At 33.9% G+C, this 13,003-nt stretch overlaps 1 protein-coding gene across 1 annotated transcript in view; it reads left to right on the top strand.

The window, feature by feature from the left end:
• The first annotated feature begins 5,792 nt into the window (after window positions 1-5,792).
• The window catches only part of LOC131436187 (CD63 antigen), a 53,377-nt gene continuing 46,166 nt past the window's right edge, over window positions 5,793-13,003 (top strand). The window contains exon 1 of the mRNA XM_058604759.1: window positions 5,793-6,113. Coding sequence (XP_058460742.1) covers window positions 6,048-6,113 — 66 coding nt within the window. The 5' untranslated portion in view covers window positions 5,793-6,047. The remainder of the gene's footprint in view (window positions 6,114-13,003) is intronic.

Genomic DNA, 13,003 nt, shown 5'->3' on the forward strand with positions numbered 1-13,003 from the left:
GTCTTGGAAGAGAATCGTAGTTTGAATAAGTTTTGAGAGCGACTAATTTTACTGATAGCGTTAAAAAATGACGGAATAAGTGGTAGTCTAGAAAATCCTAATAACTAACTAGTGCAATTGGGAAATAACTCTTTGGCAACTGTCCTTTAAAAAGGTTGATTATTTTCAGTGAGTAGAAAAATATTTATTGGTTTGGAATATAATTCTCGGGGTGATGTATGCGCACAACTAAATCCAGCCAAAGAAAATCTCGTAGTATGAAATGAATAGAAATTTCTAAATAAAACAATCATTGTAACGGAGGATTAATTGCTTGAAGAAAAATTTAAATTTCTTCACTAATATCACGAAATAGTAGTAGACACCGGAATTAGTGTTTCGGTCTGCTTTTGATGTGGAATACATCTTTATTTTCTATATAGGGGTACAAATCAGAAACTCAAGGAAAAACACACGTAGAAATGTGGTCAGGTTTCAAACACTTACAGCTCAGTCTATTTTGTATCAATTATTTATATTATTTCATCATTTGATTGGAAATATTTCTAAGTTTCGATGTGTATGTATCAAGCCTCGTATTTTCACTTATATATCATATAAATATATAAATTTTGTTTCGTCTGAGAAATTGATAACTACCCCAGGATAAATTTTGAGTACTTAAGATTAATTTCTAATTTATATAAGATGTACTCGATTGATAATGAGAAAAAGTTTATCGCTTCTACCGAAATTGCAGAATGGTAGAGAAACTTAACGCTATAAAAATAACCGCTTGCATTCAAAACATGAACACAAGCTTGGCGAAGATAAGCGCTGTCCATAAAAGACGTCACGTCGCAAGGGGGAGGGGGTGTTTCAGAAAACGTGACCTTTTGTGACAGGGGGAAGGGGGTAGGGTTGTTGGAATGTGACGTCCAATATTTTCAATGAGCGCATTTTTGAAATACCTATTACTGCTTTGCCCTATTTCCTGATAAAATCTCCACAATGAACGTTTGCATTCTATAGAAAAAAGTGTAAGTGTGTTAAATCATTTCTGTTGTATCAGCAAAAGTGCATGGAGGGGCGAGTAAATTAGCAAAATTAATAAATTTGCCTAATATGAGTAAAAAAAAAGATGCCTTCAAACGGTTTAACTTAAGTTATGCACTGACAATTTTAGTCAATGTATATGAGTTTGGGTGCACCGATCGCTTGGAACTAAGGATTTTTTAACTTTCGGAAATCTAATGATAGGTAGTAAGCAGATGTGGATTATGAACCACACAAAGAATGAAAGAATTTCAAAAAGTTTGTTTGGTCGGTCGCATCGAAATTTCATGCTTCTTGATGTATTTGAAATTCAGTCAGGCGGAGTAATATTAATAAAACCAGCAAATAACATTAACATATATGCTGTGATTATCAATAATTATAATGATAAGAAAAACATGTTCAATCATAAAGCATGTCATGCAGCTGATTAATTTACTTTGTTTAGCTTGAATATCATACACAGAAGTAACTAACGATTTCAGACGTAGATCATGTCATGTTTTATCTTAATCATATGTGGTTTTCCTCCACCAAGATCAAAGATGATCGAATCATCAAATGATTGAACTTACATGAATCAAGAATCTTTTTAGCTCAAAATCACTACCGATTTTGTGTGACGGAAGATCAGTACCGATTTCGATCGATGTGATTTAAAGATCACTGGTCAACTGATCTTGAAAAGATCAGATCAGAGGTGATCTTTATTGGAAAACATCACAAGCGATCTTTTTCGGCAGTGATCTCGATTTGATGAGGTTTTGATCTTTATTTTCTCAGCCCTGTATGCTACACTAAGGAAATATTATTCCTTAGCTAAAGAAATAATATATCTAGGAGGATTAAAACAGATGATTTAAATGTTTCATCAATTCCAATAAAATACATTTTGTTAAATTTTATAATTAATAATAATAAAATAATTTTGATGGCTTTGTAGTTTCAGTGATATTTTTTAATCTAATGGCAGCATGTAATAAATCGAATTTCCCCTCATATTTGTATGGTTTGTCATACATATTGAGTATGTACTGAGATGAATTTCATTTATTTTGAATTTGTGACATGTGACATAGGGGAGATGAGGGGTCTTTGCTTCAAAAGTGTGACGAGTGATTAAAAATGTCGATCATTAGAAATTTTGGTTGCCTTGTTCCACATCAGTGGCCCGAACAACCCTATGGGGCTGATCCTTGTAGTTTTACCTTTTTTTATATATATATATATATATATATATATATATATATATATATATATATATATATATATATATAAAATAGGTATAGAATTCGCTCAAACTTTCGAAAATTTTTCCGAGGCCCGGAGGGCCGAATGACATATACCAATCGATTCAGCTCGACGAACTGAGCAAATGTCTGTGTGTGTGTGTATGTGTGTGTGTCTGTATGTGTGTTGTCAACTAAGAGGTCGAGATCTCAGAGATGGCTGGGCCGATTTTTATCAAACTAGTTGCAAATGAAAGGTCTCCCCGTCACCCAAAACGCTATTGAATGGTTTTGGGATCGGATGTTTACTTTTTGAGTTATACGAAGTTTTATGTCAAAATATTCAGTTTTTTGACAGTATCTGTCACAATTGACCTTGAAAACAGAAAATGTTTTCAGACTTAGATTCCGCACGATAATACCTATCCAACAAGCCATAGATTGTTAAAATCCGTCCATTTTTAACGAAGATATCGACATTTTTGTATAAACGACTTTTCCCCCTATTCCAGCAGTAGGAGTTTTGAGCGCTGTATGACAAAGCAATGCTTGGGAGCAACGAAAAACACGATTTTCTATTCTGTTACATACAATTGTTTCTAAGTACCAAAAAGACTGTGTACAGCATCCCTTTCCATGACATTTAACCTCGGACCGATTATAGCACGGCTCGTTTTTGGCAACATAATCGTTCGAATATGACATATATAAACCAGATGATGGTAGATTTTTTTTTAATTATATTGTTTTAAACTACTTACAGCAATAAATGCTGGAAGAACATAACATCCATATACCATTCGAATCAGTTCGTCGAGATCAGCAAATGCGTGTGTGACAAATAATTTCACTCAATTTTCTCGGAAAATTTCTTTTCTGCAAATTCAGATTCATACGAAAAGTCGTATGCTCCTAAACAAAGTTCCTGAATTATGTTTGGTTCCGACCTCTGGTTCCGGAACTACAGGATGATATATGAAACGAAATCAAAATTGTGTAACTCATTCTTCTCGTAGATGGCTGAACCGATCTAAGATTCAAATGAAATCTAAGAATCATCTAAGATTGAAATGAAAAGTTTCAAGATTTTATAAAACATTTTGCTCTTCAGCCAGATCCAACATCCGGTTTCGGGTAAACAGGGTGATTGGTATAAAAATGTCTATTCCACATAAATTAATCAGGTTTATCGGGTTAGCAGATTTGGATAACCGATAAAAAAATTAACTTTTTGTCGATTCAGAAGGCACCTAAAAATTTAATTCGTGCTATGATTTCTCAAAGATGTCTTCACTGATTTTCAAATATTTTGAAACAAATGTAAACTATACAGCTATTCAGGTGAATTTATCTGACTTCGACCATACCGATTTTAGAATTCCGGTTCCAGTATAAAATCGTTTCTCAAAGCTCAATCGTTTTCTCAAAAAAAGCCTAATCAAATATCAGAAACAAAAATTCAAATTAAAATAAACTTCTTACAAAATTAATTAATTTTATACATACATACAAAAATTAATTAATTTTATACAATTATGACTTCCGGTTCTCGTTTTTAAAATTCAAACCGATATAGAAGATGGGATTGAGCTTCAAAGTTGGACTCAAAACTGTTGTAATTTATTCGTCATATGGCCATACGAACCGGTTTGGGTTATGCTGGTTCCTGAATACCGGCTCTGGAAGTACCTTAAATTACCGTAAACTCTAAAGTGGAACTTACATATCATGGCATCTTTAATCGATTATCACACTTCTAGATTTAAATTCGATCCGATTTGCAGTTTCGACATTTCAGAGTAATGAGTGATTAAAATCTCAAATTGTCGCTTAAAACGACGGTCATTAAAATAATGTTATGAAAACTGAAACACCGAAGAATATTCATGCAAAAAACACATCCAGATTGGTAAAAAAAGGTATCATCTCACTGCTAGGTGGATTAAACACGTTTTTTCTTTAGTTTTGACAGACACTCGTTGAAGTAAATTTATTGGGTAATCTTACCTGTAGTTATGAAGATTGTATTTTTCAAATCACAACTAACCATGTAGTTTTTAGAGAACTTCGGCAACTTTTTGGCATTTCATTTATCGTTGACCTAACTACGTTATTAGGCTGAAGCTGCTCGAAGTTCGTTTTTGATACATGTTCCATCATTCATAACAAAGCCATAAAATCAATTTAAAGTCGTCAAATTTTGTCAGCAATTTGTCACTTACGCGCTCTTGTTTCTCGTATTGTGTTCTTATTAACTTCAAAGACCTATATCCTGGCGAAGTGCTTGTTAAGGTAAGAGTTGCTACTGATATTTTTTAGTTTTATTTCGTGATTCTGAAAAAAGCATGGAATGCGTTTTACCTCAATGTTTTATTCCATCTTACCGTACCAGCCATTCTTCATCTATTCGAAAATATTCGACTGAAAACGTTATTTCAAGAAAAAATCATATAATATTGATATCAGGCAGGATAAAAGCCACGAAAAACTAAACCAATCTACACACTAAACTTCACTGGCAATGTTTTCAAAAGTTTAGAACAGTCGAACTACCGAACATTTTCATTCTACTGATATACCAGCACAAATAAACATTTGTTGACTGCAGTATCTTAAGGTAATGCTGTGATAAAATGTTATTTTTACTGAAAAAATCATCTACTGAGGTTGGAACAGCTGAGATCGGTAATCCAATTTAAATGCGTAAATTCATAGCTTACATGCTTCAGTAGAGTTTCCAGAAAATTTTCACAGAAGTCAATTGGCAATGGTTTTCAAATTTTTTATTGATGTTAGTTTTTCTTAAGCTTTGGGCACCAACCGACTTGGTGTTTTCTTTACGTTTAATTTTTGTCTCGTCCGGACCATAGCATTCCAAAGTTACCTGTTAGTACAACTTAGTAGTTCAAATTGAATTCTGGTCGCTTATAGTTCCAAAAAAATATTCCACACTTCCAGATTTCTGGAATTTCGGAGCATTGTTCTTCTAAACAATAGCCTTGCTTGAAGAAAAAGTTCTCTATGCTTTAGTATTGAAAAGATTCAAAACAAAAACAACATCAGTTCTACGAATCATATGTTGGGATAGATCCTGCTCGTTTCTAATTACGGTAGAATTTCATCATATTGCGCCGTGATCTCACTGGTAGGGGTTTTCCACCCTCTAAAAACTGAATTGCCCATACACGTCGTCAGAACCGAAGCGATTAGTTGGGGGAAGCAAAGATGCAGTGCCACAGCTGAACATCACGTTTTCCCGTTTGATTTTTACGACTTTTTGCGTATTTGCGTATAGAAAGAAAAGACCCTCTCCAATTTTCTCTGCGTTCTCTGAACCTGCCAGCGGGTCGTGAGGTGGTGGTTTGCTTTTTTTTCGTTGGTCCCTTTCCGTTTGATGATGTTGGTGTTGGTGCTTTGGGTTTGCGACTCTTTCGCCTAGGGATAGCGACGGACGCTGTCGATCCGAGTTGTATCAGTGTACCAACGAAGCGACTGCTTCGTTCGCATGTTTGGATGGTTTAGAGTCGGCGTCGTCTAGCAATCAGTCAGTACAGGTTTGCCTTGCGTCTCGAAAGGTATGCGTTTTCGTTCGGTGTGAGCTTTCGAATGAGTGCAGTACGCGAAGGTTGGGTCTCTCTTTTTGTTTTATCATTACCAGCTTAGGTTTTGAACTTTACAGCAGTGAAGTGGTTTAAGTTGGATCGTGTTGGGAAAATGTGTGATTTACACTGGTAGAACATGATTACCTTCGATTATTACCAGCGGATCCAGTAAACGTACGAAATGCGTCTCTCAGCAAGGATTAAATGTTTCAGATATTTGGTGTACGCGTATATTGTTTTGATTTCGGTGAGTTGTCCTTTTGAAGGAATGTCGTTTGGTTTGTTCACTTTTGGTTGTGAAGGAACAACAAAGATATGTTGCAATGTGCAGTGAAAGAGTACTGAAGACCTACATTTTTGTAGTGGTGGATAATGGTCGCTTGTAGATCTATACCAACATCAATCTGTGGAACTGTGAGGGTGGCATTTTACCGGATTCCCGTTATTATGCTGCTTGACGATGTTAATGGGATCGAAAAGAAGTGCATTTTGAGTCATACTGCAGTTTCGCATCATCAAAGCATGACATGTACGCGATGAAGATTTAGATTTGATCTGCCGGGATGAATCCGGGAAGTGGACCAGCCCAGATGCGGAGATACTCTGTTCCAATGGCGGACGGGTCATGATGCAGGAGTGCGGTGTTGCATTAATTAGTGTGTTCATAATGGTTCGTTTGTAAGGGTTTCTCACCTGTCTGTTCCATGTTGGGTATTACAGCGTTTGTATGCGTTATGGATGTACTGGATAAGTTTTAGTGTGTTCATTAGATGGTTTCATGGCACACAAACCGTGAGTATCGTGCTTCAAATATTGTTCATCGGGCACTGCGAGTAGATGATCGACAGTTGTGTTTAGAAAGAATGTTTAATATTAAACGATTTTGGACCTGCACCTGGATATCTGTGTTGAAGTATTCTAATGACAATGTGCATTCATCGACATAAGTTGATGCAGCAAACTAGCTATTTTTAATGTTATTTCTCAAATTTGAGATATATTATTTCTTCTATACTCAAGTGGTTTTCAATTGCGTTGTTGAATTTTGAAAAATTAGATTTAACACCAGAAGTAGGGGAGGCATAATGCACCTTTTGCTTTTCTCAAAAGTTACCAATTTTTTTCACTGAAATTTTAATGAAACTGAAAGTCCGCCATAACAACAAATTACTATAAAATTTTGGTAGCGATGGTTCAATCATAGCTGGAAAAAATTTAAAAAACCAATTATGTCTCTGTTATAAGTAATTTTTGATGTTCGTTCCATCGTAATTTTCTAGGGTGAGGAAGGCGATTTTAATTATGTAACCAGTGATCTTCTTTACCAATCTTTCGGGTTTCTAAAATTAGTTCTAATACAGACGATGTATATGCAAATTTATAGAAAAATTGTCAAATATATCGTCTCATATTTTTGGGGGCAAAACGACCCGAATTGTGTGAGGCAAAATGCTCAAGAATTCGCTTACAAAAATTATCCATAAGTTATCAATTTAATGAATAATTTACCCGTTGTTTAAGATCATCTTGCCTCTATGTTCAGATTATCGTCACTTCGCGTAATTTAGAATGTACATTTTCAAGTTTTCCACTATCGGGCGTCATGCCCCGCATATATTTCAATAGACAATATTTAAGGGTTTTAGAAAATAAGATATTTTATGTATTTTTCAATGTATTTAGCGAGTATTTGTACATAATTTTGAAAAATAATGATTACGGAAGATAGTCATGCATGAAACTCTTCCGTGTTATTCTCTATAGTTAAGATATAGCTACATTTCCTTAGGGGGTGCGTTTTACCCCATCCACCTCTATATTTTTATGTAACGAGTAGAAACTTGTAACAGAACTTCAATTTATCGAAATGATGAGCTAATAAAGAAAACTGATTACAGCTGTTTAGTAAAAAAAAAATAGCGTGAATTTCGACTTAGTTCGTTGAGTTTATGACTTTAGGATCATATATATACACATTATTTTCAATTGCGTTCAGTCTGAATGCGAATTCGACACCTTACAAATCGATGATCGCTTCCAGATTGTATGTTGATGATATTTTTTTGGGATATCAGGTTACATGCACAAAGCATTGTAAATTACGGTGTTTTCTTTATATTCTACCATAGTCTAATAAGCACTCAGTGGTTCTATTTGATTTATGGCTTTACAATCAATTTAACCTGAGAGATATAGTGTGTTGTAAACACTGAGCAAAATGCCTCTTTGATGTTTTGAAAGAAAGATATGACGGCTAACTGATCGTATATTGCTTTAGAAAAATTCAAATCTCAACAATATTTATTAAGATTTAATAAAGGAAACTTTATTCTCCACTGATAAAAGCGTTTTGACGTAAAAATGATGTACTTTCAAATTCACTCTGTACAAGAATGAGTAGAACTTTATTGTGAATATCTCTTGTTGAATTCATCGCAGCAACATATTTGTTTCTCAACATTATCGACAATATGTTCAGTTATTTATGATACAATTTTTAATAGTATGAAATAACCACAAATATTTCAAAATTGAAGTTTTCTGATATGTTTGGTACGAACTAGCATTAAGAAGAAATTCACACAGAAAAAAATATGAATTTTACAGATGACATAATTCTACAAACTTGCCAAATGACGCAATATTCCATTCGAACAGTTTAACAGGCTCCGAGTGTAATTTGTTCAGCTGTATGGATTTATATGTATTCATTGAGCAGATATGAGCTTCTGTGGCTCAGTAGATTATCTGGTATGCTTTGTGATCTAATGTTTCTCGGTTCACGTCGCGCTGTTGCAAACGATCTTTAGTTTTTCATTTAATTCGATTTCAAACCATATAACCTTCAAATAACATAATCTTACATGTTTTCGAATATAAATTTGTGTGAAATACGACGCTCCATTTATGTGCATGTTATAAGATGTAAAATCACAAGATTTTTTCGAACTTAACAGTTAATATTCAGTTCCAAAAAAAGACGAGTAACATTTTAACCGTCGATCAGTATCTAACGGAAAACACACATTGCACTATGGTCCGAAACAGGAGATTAGCGTGACAAAAATATTTTCACTATTAAATATTAGTTTTTTTGTAGTTGGCGTCTTCACAAAAGTTGGTCGTAATCAAATGGCGCTCCTTTTGAAGAAAAAAGTTACTAGGGTGATCCTTATTTGGATTGAAATCTGAAATCTAACTTTTTTAATTGAACTCATTGTACAATAAAGCTGTAGGAAATTTTATGCTGAGCAACTTTGCTGAAAAAAGCACCTCTCTAGCTTTTTATTTGATCGAGTTACATCAATTTTCCCGAGTAAAAGTAGGGTGTCTCCTGAAAAATCACCTTTTTTGTTCTAACTTTTTGTGAAACATTCCATGGAAAAGTTGTCTTCAGAAGAGTTGTTGAACTAATTATTGCGCATAATTTTTCTGAACCAAGCTTTTTCATATGAGCTACCAGTAAAAAGTTATGATTATTTTTTCATCCAAAACTAGTCAAGCTTCAAATATCAATATTCATTAGATGCCAGATGGATAAAAATGTATTCTGTGCGGTTTCTGAGAGGTCATAATATAAGTATGAATTTAAGAGAAAATTGGAAGGGTGTTATATTTAAACTTATTTAAATTAGTCTTAAAAATACCTTCAAAACACTGAAAAACATTGCATAACTCTTAAACGCCTTAACGTATCAGCATACACTGAGATCTTTTTTATGTGGTCTTTTTTAATTATGCGATTTTTTTATGCGACTTATTTTATGCAAATTTTTAGAGTTATGCGAAGTTTCAGAGTTATGCGGTTTTTTTATGCGAATTTTCAGAGTTCCCTTCTGCGGTTTTTTATGCAAAGTTTCAGAGTTATGCGGTTTTTTATGTGATGTTTCAGAGTTATGCGGTACGTAAACTTGCATAAAAAAAGACTTCAGTGTACTTCCATAATAATAATAGTATCAAATTAGTTCTACAAATGTTCCATACATTGTCCGTTCGAGAAATGAGACACACAAAAACTACAGCCGAAAATAATTTTTTGCTGAATAATTTTATCAAATTTATTACCAAAATTACTGATTCAATTAATTTTGATTCCATTATCGCAATAATCGTATCGGTAAAATTCAAAATAAAACAAAGGATTACAGTTGATGGCGGTTTGGTATGTATTGAATAAATGAAACAATGAACTATTTTATTATCTAAAACTAAATATTTTGCTTGTTAGAGTAAGTCTTCTGAACTTCTCCTATTTTGTTTGTTCGACAATGCCAAGATAGGGTCTGATGTTAACAACAGCCTTTCAAAAACAACTTTTCCATAGAACGTTTCACAAAAAAGTTAGAACAAGAAAAGTGATCTTTCAGGAGCCACCCAACTTTTACTCGGGAAAATTGATGTAACTCAATCAAACTAATAGCTAGAGAGGTGCTTTTTTTAGCAAATTTGCTCAGCATGAAATTTCTTACAACTTTATTGCACAGCAAAATTATGTTTGAGTTCAATTAAGAAAGTTAGATTTCTGATTTCATTCTAAATAAGGACCACCCTAGTAACTTTTTTCATCAAAAGGATTACATTACATTTGATTACAAACAACTTTTGTGAAGATGCTAACTACAAAAAACTAATTATTAAATATTAGTGAAAATATTTTTGTCACGCAAATTTCCCGTTTTGGACCACTGTTCATGAGAAAAATTACATGCGAATGCAACTATGTGATGAAAACCGTCAAAATGTTACCGCACAGACAGGATTCGAACCCCTAGCTAGCTCTTCACTGGGGAAATTGTCTTGCCAATTACACTACCCTGCATATGAAAATACATGAAGAGAAAGCCTAATTGACTAGAAGAACCAAGCATGCTTCGATTTCGATGTACTTGACCACAGCATTCAATTATAGTCCTATATCTATTACTGAATTCAGTAACTAAATTTTGGAACTGATTTCAGAACCTGAATTTTTATCTATCTGGACTCTCTGAACTTGATTTCAGTTTAGTTTAATTTAATTTCAGAATACAGTTTCAGAAATTAGTGCTAGATTACCGGTTCAGTAATTAAAACTAATTTCTTAACAAGATTTTGGAACTGAATTTAGTTATGAATGCGAATCCAGAATCCTGACTTAGGATTTCAACTTAGGAATTCTGGAATAAAGTTCAGGATATGAATTTTTGATTTGAATTCTGGAACTAAATGTTCTGAATCAAAATTTAGTTCCTGAATTTAGTTTTATAATTTATTTGCTGAACTCAGTTTCAGATATTAATTTTTAAAATTCAGTTTTAGAATTCATTTCCAAAATCCAAAACCTGCACGCTGTAACTAAATCCCGTACATGAATTCAGTTCCAGTTCCAGAATCCTGGTCCAAAATTTTAGGTTCTGCTGTAGATAAATAAATGATGTCCAAAAAGTTCTTAACAGTCGTAAACATCGGATAAATTCCGTAAAATCGGTTCGTTTTGAACCATTTAAATATTTCTCAACGGAAAAAGCAAAGCAACGGAAAAAAGCAAAGCTGTACTGTTCGAAGCAACGGCATCGTTTGGTCTTTCTTCATAAAACATTAGGAACACCTCGACGTTGTGGTCAATGGAGAACGGCCTTGTTTGATGATAACAGATTTTTTTGTATATTAACGTTTTGTTTTCTTCTTCGACTGGTCAGTACAAAGTAGTTTAAATTGAACTGGTATTACCACTCGATATATGAAACGCTAAGCATACGTAAAGCTCAAACTTTTTATGAGCGTAGGACCAGTGCAATGTCTTCGCTTGTGTAGCGAACGACTACTTTATGTAGGGAAAGAACAAATTTTATGTCCAATATGAAATTAATATTATGTTGGTTTATTTTGTCCATTATGGAAGAATAGATCTTGGTCCACATATGACTCCAATAGAAAGTCACATGCCAAACTTGACGTGAAACCATGCTCTAATTATGGAGAATACGGATGATTGCTTGGAAGTCAAATATCCGAATATTTATCGATTAGTTGTAACTTAAACAACAGTGAACTAAATTCAACAGTGACGAACTTTAGTGCACTAAGCTAACTTTGATTATATCAATTGCACTTTACGAAGAATGATTGGTACTTCTAAAGTTGCATCTGATGATCTTCCTAAGCGTTAGTATTGATACTATAAACCATCGCAACCATCAGTAGAAACGAAATCAACGATTAACAAATACCTAAGCGTGCAACATTAAACAACAATGAAAGTTCAACAATACAGAAGCGTGCACCTATTCTTCGTGACCAACAAAATATAACACAATTCCCGGTAACGCCCACAAATACATCCTGTGCTGCAGCAGAACGTACTGCAGAGTTACCGTTATGTCAGTTCTGCTTATGTTCAATATAATTCGACAGAGAAGGTGAAGGCAACAATCAAACATATGCGTATAAACAAAATAATCAAACTAAGTGCCTACATTTAGATATGAAAAAATAACGTTACTGGCTCGACATATTCCCACTCTATCGCAGCACCTTGATCATTACCTACATTGGAATCGTGTGAAACATATAGTGTGAATGGTATTCAGTCATTATTATTCGAAAACCGTGACGTGGTTTTGCTTCGTTGAAGAAGAACAGTCTATGGAATTAGAAATGCGGAATAATATAATAATCACAACAGCAAAAGTACGCGCAAATTTTCAAGAACGAAAACAGTGACAATAGATCGTCAATGCACCTCACCGAATAGTTGAACATGAAGATATTTCATAAATAAAAGCTTTTTAAAATATAATGAAAGCACCCCACACATGCTCTATGTGATACTAGAGTTAGTGGTTAGTTGAGGGTCAGTACTACCTGTACTACCGTAGTGGTTTTACAAGCACAAAGAGTGATGAAAAACATTGAACATGATGGAGCAGTAAATAATTTATCTCTTACAACTTCTGATTCATCTGCCTTACCATAAATGAATAAAAGTCATTGAATATGTTCAAAAAGAGCTTACCATATTAGTCAAATGCATGTAAGGAGTCTTACCGTTATACTGGCAACAACAACAAAACTCATCCGAAATGTTGGCAATTTCTTATGCTTTACCTTGATTAGAGCATGACGTCTGCTGGTTTAGAAAAACACTGACAATTTCTT

This window comes from Malaya genurostris, chromosome 3, assembly GCF_030247185.1.
Source record: "Malaya genurostris strain Urasoe2022 chromosome 3, Malgen_1.1, whole genome shotgun sequence".
NCBI classification, from domain to species: Eukaryota; Metazoa; Arthropoda; class Insecta; order Diptera; family Culicidae; genus Malaya; species Malaya genurostris.